We start from the raw sequence: 23,560 nt of genomic DNA, 5'->3' as shown, positions 1-23,560 counted from the left end.
AGACAGACAAACACCATTCCACACTTAGTGGAAGTTAATGAGTGAGTGAGTGAGGGAATATTGCATAACCCCGCATCAGCAATTTTGCAGCTATTCGCGGCGATGGAAGTTAATGATAGTCACATGTTATCATACCCCAACAGGGTGGATTGATGCAGCATTGCTCACAATTTCTGTCTCATGATAGGTCTGTCAGCTGAAAAAGCTGCAATATTGCTGAATGCGGCGAGACTTACACCCGCATGCCCATGCACACGCATGCATGTGCACACACACACACAGGTAAACTATGACTAATATTGGTGAAACCTTTGTGGTAGATGCTGGTCCACTGGGTAGAGCTCTTTATCAACTCTGCTGGTTACAGGATAAACAGTCACTGAATCATTTTATGGTGAACAATAGAGAATGCATTGTTATTATGACCTTATTGTCTTATTTCAGTTTCAACCGACATCATCATGGATATGGTGTGCAAGCTACATAAGCCAAATGTTGGGCTTGTCCATCAGATGCCTTTTACTCTAGATCATAGAGGCTTTGGCTCATGCATAGAAAAAGTAAGCTGAATGTTCACCATACGTGACCCACAAGGAGATCAGGGACTTATGGGTGACAAATCCCATTTTGACTTTTCATTGTATTTTGAAACTACAGTACTTTTGGCACACAAAAATACAATTCATAAGCTTATAATTTATATTTATTACAGAGATACATGACAACAAACATTTAGACTCATTTTCCGATTTATAACTGTTTATGAAATAATTGCACTTTTTAGACATAATGTCTGTTGAATAGAAAGTAAACACGTTTGCTGAAAATTTTTGAAATAGTGTTTTTATTACTTTACGAACTAACGATCTTCACTGAAATAAGCTGACGTCAAACGTCTTCATGATGTCACAGCGCAAATGTATTCAAGCACTCATTAGGTCTCTTTTCTCCTGGTGGGTCACTTATAAGAAAGTAGCCATGTTATTGTATTACTGGTGTTTATCACATATGGACAACATGTTATGATTGAATTGTTAGCCCCACTGCCATGCTTACTAAATCCTGAGAGACACAGGTGGCTGAGTCACTAATGCGTTCATTATGATCCACTGTTTTGGGGTTTGAATCCCAGATTCACCTGATTGGGATCCTTGGTCTGTCAGCACCGTGACTGCACTAGTGGGTTTAACCAACCACCTGCTATTATTTGGACTTTCGTCCCACATGTAGCTGACACTTGCACAATCCTTGTCAAGATTTATAATAAAGAAGTCTGACAATCGACTACTTACACTGACAGTTTGAGCATCAATCCTTAACTAAAACGATGATAATTGTGTTTCTTTGCTACACATTTGCTGTCACTACTATAGAAAGTTGTAGGTCACAATCTATATGAGAATTTATTAACAAATCAGGACCAGACTGAATTAATCTTTTAATTAATTGCAAATTTCCTTTTGATCCCAAGAATACTGTCATTTTATCTCTTGTAAACAACCTTGGATTGTCCCTTCAGAAACTAGGGCAATAACAACCCACTTTGACACAATGCAGTAGGCACTTGGACACTAAGCAAGATAAGTAGTGCTTAGCTATTTCCAAGGTTGATTTGAAACAGCAACAGAGTTGTTGTTTTGTAAACTCCTACTCAAGCATATAAGTACAGATTGTGTACAAGCAGTTTACTTTTGAGTAGCACTGAAAAAGCTACTGCTTGAGTTTTGACAGGAGCCATTGAAGGGTTATGTCAAGCTTTTCACTTATCTTATATACCGGTAAACTAGCAATTTGGTTGAACGACTTTGGTATTGACTGTGTCCAACAAAAAGGCAAGCGTACATTGTATTCTTGGATAAATTCTTGGATGTTTGTTTGGGTAAATATAGTGGATATTTTATTCTCTCCTGGAATTTCATTACAAATGTAAAACCTTGAAACGTAAATTCTCCCTACCTAACACACAGGGACGTTTTACCATCCTTTGTATTTGTGATTCACAATATAGTTTCGTCATTGCAAAATCTTAAAAAATATGAACAATCGTATCAAAAATATTTTGGGTCACGAAAATTAATACATTTAGATATGGTACATGCAAAATCAACTTTAACAAAAAATATTCTTGACAACGAAGTGACCGCTGTTTGAAGCAAAAGAAGACACGCTGGTCAAGTAACAAAAATGGTGCTTTGCAAAACGAACAGTCTCGTTTGACAAGTTAAATGTGAAATTTAGAGTTATAATGAAACTTTTTGGGGAGAATAACAAATGGCAAGAAGCGATATTAACTCCATAAATGACCATCTGTCATTATTCTGCCTTGTCAAAAAGTGGAACTAACGTTAAAAGGGCGTCACCAGTTTGTGTATGGGCTAGACACTTACAATAATGGGAGACATTTTGAGGGGACTTAACTCTTGTATGACAATAGTGACACAAAAGTGTTATGTTCACTCCAGTGAAATATCAAGTGTTATGTTCCCTGCAATGAAAATATCACTCTTTTCAACTTCAGAAAACTCAGTCTTTCACCCAGTATATATTAAAAATCGAATCTGTGTGTTGTACCAGTGTCATATGCAGAAAGGGAATTTCATTAGGACATATTTGGGCCACATGTCACTTCAGGTCTTTTTCAATCGGAGCCCAAAGCCAGAATCAGATAATAAAACATATTTAGTTTTAGTGTAATGTTTTGGTCTGACTGCTCCATCTTAGATACATTAGACTAAAATATACAACAAAAATCATACATACTTGAAGTAACTACTGGGGTATTCATTTTTAACATAATGCTTAATGAAGGGTATTGTGTGTAGCCTCATGTCACTGCACCTTCTCACTAAGAAGTAAAGCCATACACATTACTTTTAAAAAATACGAAAAACCATGATGCACTTAAAACCATGAAACCCCAGAGGCGACTTACAGGATCGGTTGGTGAGGCTAGCTGACTTGGTTGATGCATGTCATTGTATACATTGTTGCTCATGATGTCAAGCACAGGATTGTCTTGCCCAGACTTGTTTATTTGCAGACTGCCGCCATATAGCTTGAAATTAACCAACCAATCCAAAGATGCCAACAAAATAAGATAAAATTGACCTACACATTTTCATATATATTTCATATGACCCAAGTTAATTAGTTGGCAATAATTTGTAAACTATAATATACAAGAAATGTTGTTTTATGTATTTTCAGATATACTTTGGATGTGCCCTGCAGCGCTTTTACTTGGCATTTAACCTGATGAACCTGTGTTGTGTGACAGGCATGTCTTATATCTTTAAAAAGTCCATTCTCGACCAGCTTAATGGACTCAGCTGGTTCGGAAAATATTTGGCAGAGGATTTTTTCCTAACAAAAGCCATCCATGAAAAGTAAGTAGTGACATTTAGTTTGTGGTGCTGCACTGTCTGAGGACATTTGCTCATTTGCTTTTATTATCCCCCCGGCATATAATGCGGGGGGATATAGCGATCAGCCAGTCTGTCTGTCTGTCCGTCCGTCCGTCCGTCCGTCCGTCCGTCCGTAATCATTTCCTTTTCCGGGGCAGAATTCGAAAACCATTCAGTGTATTTGATCGAAACTTGGCAAAGCTATCAGGCACATACCAAAGTGGTGCCTTTTGATATTTTTTTTTTTACGAATTTTTATTTTTTACAATTTTTATGGAAAGAAGTTGGACCTAGACTCCATTGGGGAATGGGTTCGTTTCCAGGCCAGAATTCGAAAACCATTCAGTGGGTAAACAATGTATGCTCCTTAAAGAACATTCAACTGTTGACTCATTACATACAGAATTGCACATTTACTAGTGGTTACTTTACAGACAGCTGCAGGGGGGATATGTCATCTTTCTGATGACTCTTGTAATCCATTGCACAGTTATTCATAATGTCACATATTTTTTATCAGCTTCAAATGGAAATATTTGAAATTTAGACTTAGAAACTAGAAACCGATCAGTATGGGTGTAGTGTATAATTCTACCATGAATTTGGGAAATAGTTCAGATTGGTCAATCAGAGGTATCATGTTATCATTATTTCGTATCATGAAGCAGTACAGATTAAGTTCTACCAGCAGTGCATGCAGGAAAACTTACTGATCATCAATCCCAATGCAGGATAAGTATTCAAATGTCAAAAAATATTTAGATTTAACTAATTTATAAGAACAACAGAGCTTAAACTACATGTGAATGTAATGGCTATAATAAGATCCAAGATTGTTTAGGCTTCACTATTTGCAAAAATACTTGAGTTTTTTTTTTGTGAGGCGCTTCATTGAATATTTTGCATGACTAACTATAGATATTTGTACCAAAATAAGGATGAAGTGATTTCTTCATAAGTCAGGTGAGCTACAGAGCCTTGTGGCACCATTTTGTTTACATGTACCTCTATTGTATAACAGTAAATAACCATGTAAAATGTGAAAGGACAGTTTTCCTAAATCTTAATTTTTTTAGTATTATTTTATTGAACAATATTGATTGGTACTTTAACAGTGTATCAAAAATAGTAGAAAAGTACACTTCTATACAATGGCCTTATTGAGGAATTTATGCATCTTGGAGATACACGGGTGTATCAGGTTCCACCTTTTTCAGAATTAGATAACAGATATATGTCTAATAAAGGGTGAGTGAGTGAGTTTTGGTTTTACGCCGCTTTTAGCAATATCACGGCAGGGGACACCAGAAATGGGCTTCACACATTGTACACATGTCGGGAATTGAACCCGGGTCTTCGGCGTGACAAGCGAACGCTTTAACCACTAGGCTACCCGACCGCCCCTCTAATAAAGGAAATGTACATGGATTATATACATTTGCAAGATTTCGTTGAAAAAAAAAATTTCAAAATTTTTTCCCATACATGTCTCCAGTGTAACGTGGTGTCTCTTGTACAGAATTAGTTTTATTAGCTCCGGTGGATATTCCTAGCTGGAAAAGTTCTTGCTGATCCTGAAGGAGAGATTCACTGTAAAACTGTGTTAAACAACATACCAACATATTTATTGTCATGCATGCATAATAAAAGTAATGTGTATTTTTTTTCAGAGGCTACAAATTGGTGTTATCATCATTTCCTGCTCAACAGAATGTTGCGGGGACTTCATACTGTGGGCTTGTTGATCGATTAATTCGGTGAGTTTCACCACTGTTGTTATTAAATCTGGCTTTGTTTGGTGAGCTTTTGTACATTTCTGGATAGTAAATATGGTTTAGTTTGGAGGCTGTACTGTTGTTAGGATAAAAAATCACATATGGAGCTGTTAGTAATAGAAAATGCACTTCAGGTCACAGGAGAATTGTGTTAAACAGTACACATAGAGAATATCATGGGGTACCTGAACTAGAACTGTTGCTGAGAGCAAAATCATATGGCATGGATCATTGGTCACAATATCAATCAGTGGACTGTCTGGTCCACACTCGATTATATACAGGTCGCCATCATATAGCTGGTATATTGCTGAGTGAAACAAACATAGAACATAAAATGGGGACTAGGTTTGGACAAATTGGCAGTTCTAGCAAGCTTTTTTAAGTCCCTCAAGCATAACCCAAATGCACAGTTCAGGAAAAAAGAGCTTAATTGTCAGTTAGCTCCCTTATATGTATGCGCATTCATATACTTCCGTCGTCAACACCCACAGCCCCAAGATGGCGATGTGGTCAGTTGTTTCAAATGTGAAAGGCAAAGCTGAAGTGTGGAAACACTTCAGTCTAAAACAAACAGATGGCAAAATTGATGAACCCAATATTGCAGTCTATTGTGAGTGTGCTGTGAATTTAAGATTTAAAGTTATGCATCGCAAAATATTGTGATACGCTGTAAACATCCAATACCCAGCCCTCATGTTTTGAACCTTTGTTAGCAGCAAACAAGTATACAGATATTATTTGTACTTCAGATGGTTGAGACTGCGGATCAACATGTTGACTGTTGTAAGCCTTGTGGAACCTTTTACTGATGTATTCCCTCTGGGTGTGTACGGTGCATGGTGCCAGTATCACTTCTTTGGTTTTAACCCATACTACTTCTTTGCTGCTCATGTTGTTGGCATGCTAGTGATGGACTACCTGCTTCTTAACAATGCTCAGGTAAGCACCGATATGTGATATGTTTTCCTTCAACCACTTGTCTGGTACAGGGTGCACTGGTGGCCCAATCATCTAAGGCGCCGCAATTCGCTGTGCAGAGTTGCATCCCTTGGGAAAGACAGAAACCTATGATTGTTGATTCGAATCCCAGTTTGCCCCGCTTATGTTTCTAGGATTGTCCGAACCATACCCGTGCTCGTGGATTTCAACAAAGTGGTAAACATCTAAGACCTGCATCACTTGGTGCTTTCCTCCCACATTAGACCGACATGCTGTGATATAACTGGAATACTGTTAAAAGCGGCGTTAAACACAACTCACTCACTCTTGTCTGGTACACATTTGGAAAGGACAGTAATTATTTCTGTGAACATCTGTAATTAGCATTGTTAAAATTTATCTGGGACATGAGTGACCCAGTGGTCTAAGGTACTGCAATTCTCTGTGCAGACTTCTGTCCCTTGGGCTTGCCAGAAACTATGATTGTGGGTTCCAATCTCGGTTCACCCTGATTGTTTCTAGGTATGTCACCACAATACCCGTGATCATGGGTTTCACTAACATGGCAAACGTCGGAGACCTGCATCACTTCGGGCTTTCCTCCTACAATAAGCTGACATGCCATGATATAACTGGAATATTGTTCAAAGCGGCATAAAACCTGACTCACTCCATTTTATCACATTAATCTGTGATTGGAATGTTTCCAACCAAGGTATTATTCAAGACAAATGCCATTGATGGTCTAAAGTGTCACAGCTTGTTGTGTTGAATGACATCTCTCAACCAGGCTGCCGGGAATCACTGGTCATAGGTTCCAATCCATGAATCCACCTTCAATCAGACTTCCATTCATACCTTGATATGTCTGAAGTACCATTCAAAGTTTCATTAAGCCACTCACTCTCAAAGTCTTGTACTGTCGGTCCATTGTCATAATATGAATCTGTGCAAAACACTTTTAAGACTACAAGCCCAACCATGGCTCTTCACATTATTTTCTGTAGATTTTAGTGTTATTATAGTGGACTATTAGCTGAGCTTATCGGACCAACAGAATTGTTTTGCACTTGTGACAAAAGATGCTATTATGTTACATGTATTTTCACTTTTATTCACAGGTTGGCCCAACAGCCTTCACAAAGTTGCAGTACGTCGTCGGTTGGTTTGTTAGGGAATTTACGTCTACATTCATATTTTTTGCTGCCATCGTGAAACCACACACCATCAAGTGGGGACGACACACATACTGGGTCAAATGTGGAGGCCACACTGAGATCTCTGATGACAGATCAACAGCAATAGTCTTGTAACATCAACTTTCCCTTTAAGCATGTCCATAATGGGTCAAAATGGCAGCATTTATATCATTAGGTGATACCATGGATTGGGACAAGTATTTCATTGACTTGCATTTAGTTGAGCTTGTGTATGATGCGAGCCTTGCTAATCTATAAGGCGAGAAAACTCAAAATCCAAAGAATGCAAGCAGTGAAGCACAACCGTGATATTTGTTGACTGGGGAAGTTCCAGGCATTGTTACAAAAATATGTGAAACATATCAATTGGTGATCTTGTGGTTAAACATGGCTAAAAGGACAGGTGTTTCTGTACTTGATGTTTTTCACTTGTCACCACCCCATCGTACCCAGTACAAGAGCTTCTTCTATGTCGAGAATATGAAGAAGTATGTCATTGTACTTCCCGTAATGTCTCACATGGATGTGCAGGCACCATCATTCTGAAGATGACTGATCAGCATGTTGCATCTGCAATGTTTCTTGAAGGCTCCTAACCTACAAAGTCAACAAACAGTACATGCCTTCTGTATATTTTTCTGAACGACATCAGATTGAAGGCAACAGATACAAACGACCTTTATCTTGGAGGCTCCCAGATCAATGTTTGTTGAAGGTTCTGGCCTCCAGATCAAAGTCATCAGGCTCAGTTTGTGTCATTTGGAGCTGTTGTTGAAGGCTCTGAACAGCTCATTGAAGTCAACAGACATCGTTATGGTATAGTCAAAACAGTATTTTTGTAGAAAGTGTTGAAACAGCTACCATTCACCGCTGTTAACAGTTACTGTTTATGAAGTCTCGTTTCTGTATATTTATTGTATGCTGTCAATAAGGGAAATTATTGACTAAGGTAGTATATTAGAAGAATGTAAGTAGTGTTAAGACAAAGATTAGTGAAGGCAAGAGGTTGATGAGAAAGTGAAATATTTTGTGATTGGAAAATAAGGAGAGGGGAATGATTGAGGATTACAATGAAAATAATTAATGGGAATTAAGATGTTGATCCTGATATTGAAGGGTTTGCTTTTAAGCTCTAGAAAGGATGTGAACATGAGGAAAGGAGTTAGATGAGTGATATGTGATGGTCAGAAGAACGCTTACAAATCAGCCTTGTCAGTCAGGTATGTGTCAATAATAAAAACTGTAAATGTTGATCCTGGCTGCGATGTGGGAGAGCAAGGTGAAAGACAAAAGTGGTATTTACATACCGGTAATAGGTCAATTATAGTTCAGGCATAATGCCTGATAATTTCAAAATTGTAATAGTTTGCTGAAGAGTTGCCCCAGGTGCAATTTTATCTGTAATAAATACATAGGTGTTGTATCCCAAACTGATATTCGGTGACTGTTTTTATATTATTAGTTGAATTTCATTTGAAAATGCATGTTTATCTTTGTGGTAGTTTTTATATTTTACTCAAAAATGGTCTTGACATCAATTAGATGTTGAAAATGGACACTCTTTCAATTGAAGCAGCATTTTTATCATATTTGTGTTTAACTAGCTGTTAAATTAGTCTTGTCAGAAAAAACAGGTTTCATTGGGAAAGGTTTTAGTCTGAACTTAAGAGGATAATAAACTGGAAGTAACTTATTATTGATAGAATGTGATTAACTTTGACTGAATTAAGAAATGAGGTAGTACTCATTATATACTACTGAGCATTTGATTGGGATAATCAGTTACGTCAGATATATTTTAATATACACGTATCATGAGAATCATTTTTGTGTAATGGTCTTACAAACATCCCGCACTAAAGTGGAGTAGCATTTAACAAATGACAGGATTAAATGACTGATCAACTTCTTTATTATGATTGTAGCGTAATTTCGGTGTATGTTCTAATACTGTTACCAAGCAATGGATGTACTGAGCTAGTCAGTGAGCAAATATGTGCAGGTAGTATTTATGTGACATGTTTAATCAGTTGTACAACCACATGGTCACTACAGTTGCAATAAAGAAGTTGATTTCTCCAAACTATCTTCTAAATGCTACACAAAGATCCTTCTATTGTTTTAGAGGATGTATTGTTTGCCAGGTTGGGTCCTGTGATCTTAGTGCTATGACTGTCATCAATCTGTTGAAGAATATGAGTTCAGATTGCCTTAGCACTAACATCTTTTTGTTGAACGGTGACCTGGTTAAAAGTTCTATCCATACAACGCTTTATCCCGTACAAATACTCGTATTACGACAGGTATCCAACAGGATATCCTACAGTTATCCAACGACAGCACCATCAACTGGGGAGTATTTACTCTCACCATGGCTCCAACTGACCTTATACATTCAGCTCTGTATCCAGGGGTCAGATGTTGATTCATGGCTTTTGTAGGTATAACCTACACACCACAACAAATCTGCCTCACTTGTAAAGTGAACTCATCAGAAACAAATGGATCCGTTGATGAATATTGTAAATACCAAAATGAATTAAAGGTCCCCTTATGTACAGAGTTGACTGTATTCATCACATACCCCGGTACTCTTTCAATCAGAAGTAAAGGGGAGATAACTCTCCCAGGCCCATTAGGCATGTTCATTCTGGAAATGCATGCAGTGTATAAAACAACCCCCAGTCCCCTTGAAAACCCCTTAATTCTAGGTACAAAAAACTTGGCTTATACACAGCAATATATGGTATGTCTTTGTTATGATGGTCCCACAGGATGAAACAAAAATAATCTCAACCTTTTATTCACCCCATATGCCTTTTTAAGGATGTGCATGTATTGCATCCAGTATGTATATTTTATAAGTGAAACTGTCAAATTCCTGGGAATTCTGTATGTTGGCTCAAGGGACCTTCACATTCATCCTGGTGAAATATTTACTTTTCTGAGCTATTTGTCAGCCAAAATGAATTCATCATCAAATTGCTACAGCCAAATGTCAGACAATGTTAATTGTGTAAAGAAATCCAGTATCAAACAATTATGATGTCACGCTATTGTTGATGCAGTTGATTCTAAGGCAGGTATTCACTGGCCATTCTGAATGTGCATTTTGTGTAAGTAAAACTGATGCAACTGTTGGTAATTGTTTTTATAAAGAAACATATATCTATCATAACATGGATTAAGTCAGAGAAGTCACTAGAATGGTGATTCCGGAAGTAGATCTTCTGAAGCAGATCCTTGTGACTTCGCCATTCCATAATGTTGAGATTTGTTTCAAATATTATGATTGGATTTGAAATACCAGTCTAACAGTGGATCAACAGTGATGGGCAGGGTTTTTTTCAGAATTGTCATTCCATTTTAGTGTTCTCATATTATAAAGTTTATGCTCTGTTGCTTTCACTGTTATTGAAATGAAATATATATATGATTATATAAGAGGGCATCTGGTGCACAGTATGCGTGAAAAGTCTGTCAAAGACAATACTTCATCAATTCTTCTTTTCTCTGTTGCATTTCCTGTGTATCTAACTGCGTTGAATTGATTAGCTGGCTGCATATTAGGGCTGGGACGAGTCCAAATTTACTACCCGGGTACCCATCACCCTATTACCCGACCCTAATGTAAAATGTATTTAGATACACATGTAAAACGATCTGGTCATGCATACACTGAAGTTTACTGCATGAAGTTTTATCTTTATTCAAACATATAAAAGTCACAAGGAATGAGTGCATTGTCAGAAAGAAATGGGAACATTAGTGACTTGTAGTGTAACCATAGAGTTTTAGATAATTTTTGTTATTAAAAAATATATCTCATGACTGACTACGGATCCGGGTAGTCCTTTGGGTAACCAGGTCCTACTCAGGACCGACCCGACCCGAGCACCCGACCCAAGTACCCGAGTTACCCGTCCCAGCCCTACTGCACTACTAATGATTAATATGTAGACACATTATATAAGATCATTACACATTCAAGACATCTAATTGCAACACCATCATATCCCAATTGCGTGGATCCATGCTCATAATTTCAATCTCTGGATTATCTGGTCCAGACTCAACTATTTATAGACCGCCATCATATAGCTGTAATATTGCTGAGTGTGGTGTTAAACAATAAACAAACAAACAAAAATTTGCAACAAAATAGTGAACAGGTGGAATTGTATAACAGTTGGCAAGATAGCTTTGAAGTGTAATGGACTTGACAGATTTACCATCGCACCGTGTACCTTGTACATGTAAATGAAAGTGTTTAACAAATCTGTATTTTGAATGGCTGTATAGGATCATTTAATCTGAAGACGGCATCCTGCGCCGACACTTGAAATCAGATTGAGGTTCCTTAGTAATATGTATGCATGATATTGTTGGGGATATCATGGTTTTAGGTTTGTGGGTATGGTATCATGTTGTATCAAGATGTGTTCTCAGGGACTGTGTGATTCCACAGCATTGCATGCTGAATGTATTGTACACCCTGAAACAAGCACTGCCTAGTACGCTAGTTTGTTCTCTTTCTTTGTCCAGACCAATGTATCTTCTTCTTTTATGCCATATGGATTCCTTTGGTCAATATGTCGGAAGCCAAATTAGACAACAACAATTTTATTTGTTTTAATTTCCTTTTTAAAAACATCACCCTGATTATGTTTCTAGGTTTGTCAGCATGATACCTGTGCTCATGGTTTTCACCAAACTAGCACTTAGAGCTTTCCACCCACATTAAACAGACATGCAATGATATGACTGGAATACTGTTCAAGTCGGCATAAAACCCAACTCACTCACTCACTTTAAAAAATAATAATAATTTTTTCTTAAAACAAACAAAAATATGTAAAGAACATATTTTCAATCAAACAGTTTAGTTTTGTTTTTAATTTGGCCATATTTAGGTGAGATTCATACTGGATACATAAAAAAAACAGAAAACAATGGGTTTTGTTTTGTTTTGAAAACTCTATATGGAATGTATGTCAGAATAATAGGCCTACCAGAGAGAATGTTAGTTTTTATAGTAGCAAGCAGTAGGGGAACCTATATTGAGCAGCTGCATCGAGGTATGGAACATTCTATTAAAGTTTTTAAGGCAGTCAAAGACTTGAAATGGTGCTAGTACAGGCTAGCATGGTGCAACAATAGCTACTTGACCTGATACAAATCACATGTAATTCTACTACTACTACTTTTCATGTGAATCATGTGAAGGATCAGTTTACCCATTACCCCAAGAGAGGCGTGCCTGGTCCAGACTTAATTGTTTACTGAGAGTGATGTAGTTTCAGCGATGTAACGTGACTATTGCTGACTGCGGTGTTGAACTATATTCATTCTCTTCGGGAAGAGATTTTGATTTCAAATAAAGAAAAAAATAATTAATATAATTCTTATACATATTTTATGTATTTCTCAAAATGTGTTTTAATGAAATATATATTGTTATGTATTCTTGATTCCCTTCTTAGTATATGTTTAATACTTGCTTATATGTGCAGATTCTGTTACATCTTGCTTTTGTAAAATGCTGAAAATCTTTCCAATCTTATTCTTTGGATTCTGTTTGTTCTGTTGTATGCATTTGGATGTTGGTCTTGAATTTTGCCCACAATTGGACTAGAAGAGCATCTGTGAAGCAATAATGCCATGTGGTATTTGTAATGTTGATGTGGCAATTTGTTGTAATAAGCATAATAAAAGTCAGCATTAATTGACCAAACTATTGGATATTAAGTAATATGTAGGTACGAAACAGGGAAAGAATAGAAGGGTGTTTCATATGGATATGTGCACTATTATGATTATGAAATAAGATTAGGAATTGCCACAGGAAAGATGATGGTTTCATGGCTTTGTTTCAATGTACTGTATGGCACAAATATAATACATACTGCCCTTTATACAACTGTCATTTTTGTGTCATGGCTTCAAGAATAGCAATATTGCATAATACCGACCACAAGTAAACCATAACTTGTCTTAGGAGGTTTTTTCATCTTTATATTTAATAGTGCATTGTCGAATTTCATTTTGGTAACATGGATTGTATTCAAGATGAACTAAGATTTTTGCTGATATATTCTGAACAAATTATATCATTGTTTAAGGCACTACAATTCACTGTAAAGAGTTGCATCCCTTAGGCATACCAGGAACCTATGATCATTTTTTTACACCTAATTATGTATTAAGGCATGGAAACAAGAACGACTTTTCTGAGCTCATTAAATGGGAAATTGGAAATGATGGTGAACATTATGTATCTTCTTACAGATGTGCCTATTGAAGTTTTGTGTTATACTGTTGAATAGCAAGGTATGCATGGCCAGTTTGCATTTATCTTGTGGGCGTTTCAGCTCATACTCTTGCATGGTATGCACTGAAACTTGTGACCAAATATATATTTTCTTACATTCCAATGTTTTTACATCACCTTTCCAATATATGTGTTTTGTATGTTATTTATGATTTGTTATATCTGCAACCTTCGAAGTTACTGTGGTATATATATATATACATTGTATCTCAAGTGTCGTTATATTTCTTAGATATATAAGATATCATCCATCAGTACCTCCATCCATTCTCCATGCCTTCTCTGTATACATGTAGTTGTATGCGTGTCCTGTTGTTGTGCTGTCTATCTTGGATCTGTGGAAAAATTAGCTGTGAACTCAGCATTATGAAAGAATAATGGCAGTGTCTCAACAGTCTTCTGGTGTCACAGATGTCCATTGCTAGCCAAGGTTTACATTTGTTGACTTTCATTGATTCAGTACTAATTGTATGCTATTGATCATTAAATATTTCACTTTCACTTACTAGAATTATATGTTGTCATTTAGTGTTTAATCCTGTTATATGAAACAGACCCTAGTCCATGTACATCTTTAGGTTTATCATTTGCATAATTTAACCATTGCCTCCGATGGGGCACAATGAGGGTGTCTTTGTGAATCATGTACAAGAAAGGCAAGGTCAGTGATTGAAATTTTTCAAAAATATTTGTAAATAATATGTGGTTTTGAAAGAATTTGTACACAAGAAGATTGTGTATTTTTAATAACAAGAGTGATGCAAGTCTATGTAATATTGTGACATGGAGTCACATGCTGAATGAGAGAGCTAAGTGCAGAATCGTTTGTCCCAGGCTGCAATCGTTGTTGGCTGTGCGATAATGCTTGTATCATGTCGTTGTTGATATTTTGATTTACCATCCATCACTCGTGTCTGCCCAAAATGATGAAACATTCATCATGATAAATATCATTGTATACCAGCAGGGGATGACTAGTCAAAGTTACACTTGGCCTTCTTTTTTTTTATTTGATAGTTTATGAAGAAAAGTGGCCAAAAATGCAATGTAGGTGGTTGAGAAAAAAATGAATAATTTACTATTTCCAGATTAGTACTTCTTCTAATGGATGAAAAACAAACTCATAGGTCACACCATTACTGAAGTACGATTTCAAAACGATACTGAAAGATAATTTGTTTTGGTTTTTTTTATGGTTAGTCAATTTATTTTTTCAGTTGATTAATTTTTTTCGGTTGGTCTCATAAACCAACTGAAAAGAAAGATATATATATATATAAGGCCATATTGTGAAAAAGTTAAAATTAAGTACAAAGTAAGAATAATGAAGCTGTCAGTTCATGGCTCTTGTCACTCTGTGCTCAAATCTTGTGACAACATAACTTAACTCACTGTTTCATAGCTCACCCTCATATATGGTTCTGGTTAATTAAGGATGCCTCATTTCACAAAATAAGTCTATCAGTGTATCACTTGGACGGATATTATGTACTAGTGACATAGTCAGCATGAATATTTGTCACACCATGGATGTGATTCTAGGATCATATTCAAATTCTGTGTCCACATTAGTGCCTCTACAACGTACCATTTCCTTACAATGTACAAGCATAAAGGAATGATTCCTTCATCCATGTGAGATGCATATATATATGTATGTCTGTTATAGATTGTTGATCCTGGAAAAAATGGTTTATTGCTGAGGCAATGGTTGTATTGTTGTTAGGTTAGACTCGGTTACACCTACCACTTATCATCTGTAATGATATGCATCAGTTTGGTAATAAAATGTTTGCATTTTGTTGATAGGAAAATTTAGGTTGTCTGTTTGATGTATAAATTACAATTGTGGTATAACGCTGCATTTAGCAATATTCCAGGCAGTCTGTAAATAATCAAATCAGACAATCCAGTGATTGACATCATGAGCATGCAATTGGGATAACAAAGTCAGCATACCTGACCACCCAGTCCCTTCTATACGACAAGCATGGGTTCTTGAACATATTCTCTGCAGGGATACACAGGAACATATTCTCTGCAGGAATATACAGGGACATATTCTCTGCAGGGATATACAGGGACATATTCTCTGCAGGGATACACAGGAACATATTCTCTGCAGGGATATACAGGGACATATTCTCTGCAGGGATACACAGGGACATATTCTCTGCAGGGATATACAGGGACATATTCTCTGCTGGGATATACAGGGACATATTCTCTGCAGGGATACACAGGGACATATTCTCTGCAGGGATATACAGGGACATATTCTCTGCTGGGATATACAGGGACATATTCTCTGCAGGGATACACAGGGACATATTCTCTGCAGGGATATACAGGGACATAAATCTTTGCTGGGATATACAGGGACATATTCTCTGCAGGGATATACAGGGACATATTCTCTGCTGGGATATACAGGGACATATTCTCTGCAGGGATACACAGGGACATATTCTCTGCAGGGATACACAGAGACATATTCTCTGCAGGGAAACACAGTAACATATTCTCTGCAGGGAAACACAGGAACATATTCTCTGCAGGGATACACAGGGACATACTCAATGTATGGAGTCAGGCTTATTCTCTACAGGAATATACACATCAGCTGAAGACAAAAGGAAAAGAAAGACAGTTTGGGTTTTAACATTCCCTTATTTTAACCTAAATATTTCCAGTGGAAACAAGTTTTCATCCCTCTTACATAGGCTAATTGTGCAGTTATTTTGATTCATTCAAATCAGTAATTATATATTATGAAAATTCTATTGGTGTTTTTTACAAAATTGATTTCCCTTAAGAACTAATTTAAACCAGGGTGTACATAAAACCTCAAGCAGAAGACTTATTGTAGACAAAGCAGTCAGAAGTAAAGTAAAGATTAGCTATGCCCTTCACTCCGCGCGACACTTTGATATCAGGCTTAACCATTGAAGTACAGTGATTGTCAGATCAAGTGAGATCAAACTTGCTAAGATTGGGGTCAGTAAACTTCAAGTTTATCTTATGTGTACAATAACCTAACTGCTTTTCTCCTCAGAACTGTCAATACTGAGTGATTTAGGTATTCATTCAATACACCTTGATTCGATTCAATAGCCGTTCTTAAAGGGGCGAATCACGAACCCATAGGTTTAAATCGCAATGAGGACAAGTCAGTTGGGGGCAGCAAGGAGTTGCCCATTTAGTGCAGGGGCGATGCTTGCACATATATCTTACACTGGTGATGAGATGAGAGGTTACGTCATCCACTGACTGTCATGTGTTGATGTTTATCTCAGACCTGGGCTTCTGATATACTTCCTAAATAACCACCAACACTGAAAACAGCTTTTTGCTTTAGGTTTTTGTTATCTAGAAAGGATTTGGCAATACAGTTGGCTTAGTTTATTATTCAAATATTGTAAAATAGGATGGCAGTAGAAGAAAGGACACCAATTTTTGTTGTTGAATAGTTTCCAGGAAAGATATATAAATTTGTTAACTGTAAGTCTATGTCCCAATAAATAAATCGCTTATCTCTTTTTCCCCACCATTTTAACATCATAATAATTTGTTTCCATAGTTGAAACATTTCCAATTCATTCGTCATTTCATTGATTTTTTGTTCCCACAGACATTTCAATAATGCTTTACCTCTGAATGATATTTTTATGAAACCATCCCTGAATACGAATGTATCTTATTTCAATTTATAGATCTTCACGGTTTGCCAGCAGTAAGAAATTTGTATCCCATGCCTGGCCCCTTTCTGGTCAGAGTAATCCTGAAGGTATGCTGGCATTCATGGGGGTATCCAAACACCCCTATACACCAGTTTGGGTGGACTACCCCAAGTGCTGTCAGGAGAGGAATTGTCTTGCCTTATGTCTCAATGTCTCGGATCAATTGAACTTGAAAACACCTATATATATATATGGAATTGTGATTCATTAGCCTGTGGCCATTAATGATGGCAATACCAGCAAAGAATTAATTCAGTCTGGCTGTGTGAAAAACATGCATGCATGCACGTATAGAGGAAAGATTTGGATGTATCGGGCAGCAGAAGCACATGCAAGTCTGTTCTATACTTGCAGTTGCAGTTTTCATATATCATATCCAATATTAATAACCCATTAGGGCTGATACGGGGGTCGAGGGTTGATATGGGGTAGGACATGTAAACTGCCATATAATAACCTTTTTATCATATACCACAACGTCAAGTTGTAAATATATATATTTGCCAGTAAATGCAACCCATGTTCACCTTGTTTCGAAGACATTGTCACGGGAAAGCTAGATGAGCAGACGACGCACTAAGGGACGTAACTCCAATTTCTTACCACCCTTACATCGATCGCCCAATCCAAAATGCATTGACAAGCCATATCAGCCAGGGGTGTAAATTCACGTGTAATACGGGTCTGGTTATTACCGCCCCGTGATATTGTACTTACACCTATCACAGGGTTATAAGTACTTAGTGAAACACGAGATTCTGTTCAACAGTTGTCATGACTGAACCTGCATGGACACGGAGTCCATTAGACTGACATTTAGTTCCGGAAATCAAGTTATTATATTTTACTATACATTATCTACAAAATAAAAAGTAAAATCCAAATGGAGCCCAGAACAATTTTTAATTTCTGGAGCTAAGGCAATCTAGATTTGCCAAATCATTCTAGACTCGAGTCTGATACAATTTTATTTTATCCTCTAGGGACAAGTAGACAAGGAGTCTATGTAAGATGGAGTGGCCACTAATTATGTAAACTCTCCGTTAGCGATAGTCCCGATCATTTATTTGGGGCAACAGACTTGTGTGGAAGTTGTTACATTGACACAAACGGACTGTTTGGTTCAGGTTTGTAACAGTACAATTTTGTCCAGTGAATTATGATCTCATACACGCCCGGGTAGTTCTGATGTCAGTGAACGTTGCGAGAGCTTCTGGTGGAACTATAATTTCACACTCGAATAAACCAAGAATGGTCACAAAGCATGCGGTAGATACTGAAATATTTGCACAAAACATCAGAAAATTCCTGGGGGCCTGCACCATCCAACGGTTGAGTGATGACGGGCATCGGGTATGTCGTCTTTTCATCCCGTGAGCGCCCCTTTTATAAACAGTTGAAAAGAAATAGCTTCCATTAAGTCAGCCTGACTGAAAGACATACGTTGAACTGTAGAGTCAAATGATATTATAATGAGACGCACGTTTTGGTGTGTTCCTGAGCGGCGTTGTACAAAGCTCGACAACTCACGGTTCAACGCATTCTAAACCGAAAAATAAACTTTAATGTTCTCCGCAACATTGTTACTGCTTTTAATAACTCGGTCACTGTTATCTGAATGAATGAATTCGGCGTGCCTAATGAAGTAAACAACAATGCAGTATATGTAAAGCCCCGTAGGGATTCCTGGTTAGAATTGGTCCCCAGAGTGGATGTGGTGGTCAGACTCTGAGACAAAGTGACATGGTTGATCGTGTGCATTTCAGGATTGACTGTCTATTTTTTACGGTTCATTGAGGTATGAATAAAAAAACCGATGTGCAAACGGTATGAATCTTGCTTCTGTGTGGGCGCTTTTAATTGCTTCGTCCAACAACGAGAGAAACAAAAGAATAACAGGAAACCCGAAATATTGTCTATACACTATGTACAAATAACCAGCTGTTATCCAGTATTATATTATCTGTAATAATGCTTTGTGCAACAACAACGTAAAAAACAAACGAATAACATGAAACCCGAAATATTGTATATACACCATTTAGATGAGTATCGAGCTGTTATCCAGTATTCTATTATCTATTATAATAGAATGGAAATATAATACATTGGATAATCATGAACGATCGGAGTCCCGCAGAACAAGTTCATTTCCTGCTACCGCGGTTTTGTGATCTGACATACAATATTAACTAAGATTCCGTCTCTGAAATGATTTTTTTAAAGATTTCGTTTTGTTTAATTTTTGTGTATTTAAAAACAGCATGAAACCTGGAGTATATTTTCATTTGCCTGAAACTGGAGAAATGTAGACTTGCCAAAGCATTGTCGTCTTGCCTGGGAGTTTTTGGATACATGGTGTGTATGAGCACGGACTTAGACATAGGTCCGTGGTATGAGACACTGCCAAATATCTCTTTAGAGACAGTGTTGCACACGTGACCCCCTGCGTAATAATTCTAGAATGTGCATGTCGGTTATCTCCCAAAACGCCTACAAGACAAAACACCTACAGCCCAGTACCCCTACACTTGGTTAAAATAACAAAGGGATTTCACCTACTTATAATGGAACAGTCCCAATGACTATGTTGTGGACTATGTAATTATTCCTTATGGGCAACTGATGTTCTGCTCTGACTTTAAAGTCCATCTCCTCTCCTCTTTAGTATCAATATCCAAGCCAGTAGTAAGTTGATGCAGTTCAGATCCATAACGACGTAACCATTGAGACTCGGCATGATACGAGATCCATACCAGACGACTTCTTCAGTGATGCCAGTACCTTCAATAAAGTCTCCAACGCAATCGACATGATGGAAAATGCCCTCCACAACGATGATGTTGATGCCGCATATACGGCGTGTACAGAGCTCCTAGTGGCGGAAATGGATGATAAACTTCCAAGTAGGGTTGTGTACCCAGGTCCATATGGTCGGAAAGCAAGGCGATGCAAGGCAAAGTCATTCTGGAATGAATCCCTGCAGGTATTGTTTGATTCAGTTTGCTGTAAGGAAAGAGCTTGGTTAATGTTTAAAGGTCCTACTTCTGTTAAATCAACCTTGAAAAGTGAATTCTGCACAGCTCGCAGAACCTTCGACAGAAGCCTGAAAAGAGCTAAAAAATATCAGCAAGAAAGAAAAGACAGAATGACCGAGCTGCTTGAAGAGAGCGGGAAAGACTTCTGGAAAGAAATTTGTAAAGTGGGAATGGGTAACAATAGGAAGACATTTATTCCGATGGAAACCCTGCTTGAAGACGGGTCAGTTAGTAGGGAACGGCGGGACGATGTTCTTAAACGGTGGCAGAATGACTACACACAGCAGTGCAGTAACTCTGATTCTTCAGGAGACTTTGATGATGCCTTTCTGGGTGGTATAAGGAGTCAACTTATCTCGGGACAACTTATCTGAACTACATCCTATCTTGAACATCCGCCATACGTCTGACTTCTACTACGGCAACCACGCTTATGCTACAGCGACAAGTATAGATACCTCGGCCTATGGCTTCAAGAACACTGCGACATGGGATTCTCTGTGAAAGAACTGGTGAAGGCGGCCTCTAGGGCTCTTGGTCTTTTAAGTCAAACGTTTTATGTATTAGGTGACACGCATCATGACGTGATTAAAAGAATATATGATTCTACCGTCCAGTCGATGTTGTTCTATTGTTCTGGTCTATGGGGAGTTTGGAAATTCAGGGAAGTGTTCGCCATACAGAATAAAGCATGACGTCTGTTTCTTGGAGTGCCCCGTAACACAGCAAACCTGGAAGCCAGGGGAGATATGGGCTTGCTGGACCCCCAATGACGACTACACATAGAAACGGCGCGACTGTGGTGTCGGCTTCAGCGCACTTCTCGTCACCGTCTGTTGTTTAAAGTGCACCAATGGTCACTCTCCTGTGGAAAATCGTGGGAAAAGAAGATACAGCGAATATTTAACGACAATGATTTATCTAATGTAATTAACGACACAGAAAAATCCGTTACTGCAATTCTACTTGAACTTAGGGTACAACTATTTTCCTTAGATAAAACTAATTGGGCCTCGGGAGTACATGTGATACCTAAACTGAGAACCTGCCGCCAGTTTAAATCGGAACTATTTACAGAAAGTTACCTACAGCTACCCTGCAAACCAAAGATCTATCCTTGCGTCGCTCCGATGTGGATCTTTGAGACTAGAAATAGAAAATGCAATTAAGATACGCTAACCCACCGACCCCTAAACGATACTGTAAACTCTGTCACGACTCTCATGTCCTCCTATACTGTCATTTTTATGATGACATCAGAAACCAATTTTTGCCAAGCCTCTTCCCAGAACTCCGTGACCAGTGCGACCTACCAAGTCTGCTTCAAGATGACAGCCTCATTCCTACCCTTGGCAAAATGTGTGTAAAAAGGTATGCCCGCAGGAAGTTGTATGTAAATGCGTGCATGAGCTTGTATAATGATATGTAAGATAACACGTGAGCGCACGCGTGCATTTTATAACGCACACCTGTTTGTGCATTTGGTATGTGCATGTGTATGCTTTTTGTGCGTGCGGGTGTAAGTTGGCGTGTCTCTGTGTTTGTGTGAGTGTGTGTGTGTGCGTGCGTGTGTGTGTATGTCTTTTTAGTATGTATTGTGTTGTGTATATTATTATTATCATTAATTTTTTTCATGTCTTATGATTTGTATTTTAATGTTCATGTCTTATAGGCCTAAGAAGGCTTGAAGTTGGCATTATTTTTATGTCTTGTTTGTTTTTATATGTATATGACATCTTAAGACAAACAATTTATTTCACTAATTAATCAATGAGAGTAAAGGATGAACCAAGTAAAGATAAGCTGGATTAACATTTGGAAAGATTGACTGAAACTGAGTAAAAGATTATATTAATTTACTTAAGATTGGTTTGTTTGAGCATATCATATTTATAAAGAAACCTGAATTGGTGAACAATCAGGTTTGCATCTTTTAACACTGTTCCGGGAAATACAGAATGGGTTTAAAATCGAGTAAAGGTTGGTGCATGAATGTACCTAAAGTATTTAAATAAACCCATTTCAACCAAATGTATTTAGAGTATGTTTGCTGTGGTGTATAAGCGTTGTGAAAGAATGACTGCATATCAACATGGCCGGTCTCCAGAATGCTGAGTTTATTTTTTCACAGACAGGAAGTACACAAGTTTTGTTTAATGGATATGTCACACCAAGAATGTAGATAGACAGACTTGTATTCACTGGAAGTGTGTGAAAACCACCCGTAAGGTACGGTGGCCCATAAGGGACATGGAGTCTGTTTTTCAATATTTTGATATTTCACTTAATGTTATCGTAACCTTTTGCACACACAAAAAATAACCCGATTTGTCATACAAATATGTGATAAACTATTTCCACCGCGGTGGAAATATTACCACCACCCAAAATACGAGAATCTGTACTTTACTAAGAAAGTGTTATCCCAAATATAACATTTGTTACATATGAAAACTTTCTAAATGGCATTGTGTATTCAAAGGTTATTTAAGCCGAATAAACAGTTATAAAACTAGTTAATTCGCAAGTATGTAATTAATTAACTCACTCTCATATTTACTTTAGTCAAACCAGACTCTGAGACTAAAGTAACTTTCGGATGCTAAAATTAATATATATTTTTAGAAACTAATGCAAATAAATAGGGTACAAAATGCCAAACTGGTTTGGGTACAAAATCACAACATTCCGCTATCTGTAATCTGGCCGTTTTGGGGAGTGTCCTGCTTCGGCTTCGGGCAGAATCTCACAGCTGGGAGCCCATATGAATCTTTTATTTCCTTGCGTTCAAAGTAAATAGAACACACAATTCAGCGTATCCCTATTTTTTTACCGCATTCGAAAAGATGCGTTCACGCCACGGGACCCTGTGTCGTTGCTAAATATTTCTTAATGTACCTTCGAAAGGGCCTGTGATATATACTGCATCCAGGAAATCACCAGCTGATCATTCGACATTGTTCTTCGTGGATTAAAGTATTCCAAACGGAATACAAAGTTTAAATCAGTCGAAGGATCATAATTGTAAATCCACGCCATAATTGATACTTTCTGTGGCGAAAATGGTTCGTCCCGGTATGAAAACATGTTGGCCGGATTTTAAAATTCCGATGCATTATGGGGGTAATTTT

The 23,560-nt window shown here is 37.6% G+C and overlaps 1 protein-coding gene across 6 annotated transcripts in view; it reads left to right on the top strand.

Annotated features, from left to right (window-relative positions):
- Positions 1 to 15,455, top strand: part of LOC124134112 (ceramide glucosyltransferase-like) — a 69,193-nt gene extending 53,738 nt beyond the window's left edge. For all 6 annotated transcript variants that reach the window (XM_046498777.2, XM_046498778.2, XM_048399809.1 and 3 more), the window contains 5 exons: positions 445 to 560; positions 3,208 to 3,386; positions 5,075 to 5,161; positions 5,932 to 6,121; positions 7,243 to 15,455. In XM_046498777.2, coding sequence (XP_046354733.1) covers positions 445 to 560; positions 3,208 to 3,386; positions 5,075 to 5,161; positions 5,932 to 6,121; positions 7,243 to 7,434 — 764 coding nt within the window. In that variant the 3' untranslated portion in view covers positions 7,435 to 15,455. The remainder of the gene's footprint in view (positions 1 to 444; positions 561 to 3,207; positions 3,387 to 5,074; positions 5,162 to 5,931; positions 6,122 to 7,242) is intronic.
- The last annotated feature ends 8,105 nt before the right edge of the window (positions 15,456 to 23,560 follow it).

The sequence above is a fragment of the Haliotis rufescens genome, unplaced genomic scaffold, assembly GCF_023055435.1.
Source record: "Haliotis rufescens isolate VD_foot unplaced genomic scaffold, xgHalRufe1.0.p SCAF_1, whole genome shotgun sequence".
In the NCBI taxonomy this organism is placed as follows: Eukaryota; Metazoa; Mollusca; class Gastropoda; order Lepetellida; family Haliotidae; genus Haliotis; species Haliotis rufescens.
Note: the sequence above shows the minus strand (reverse complement) of the source record. Positions and strands in the feature narration are given on the sequence as shown.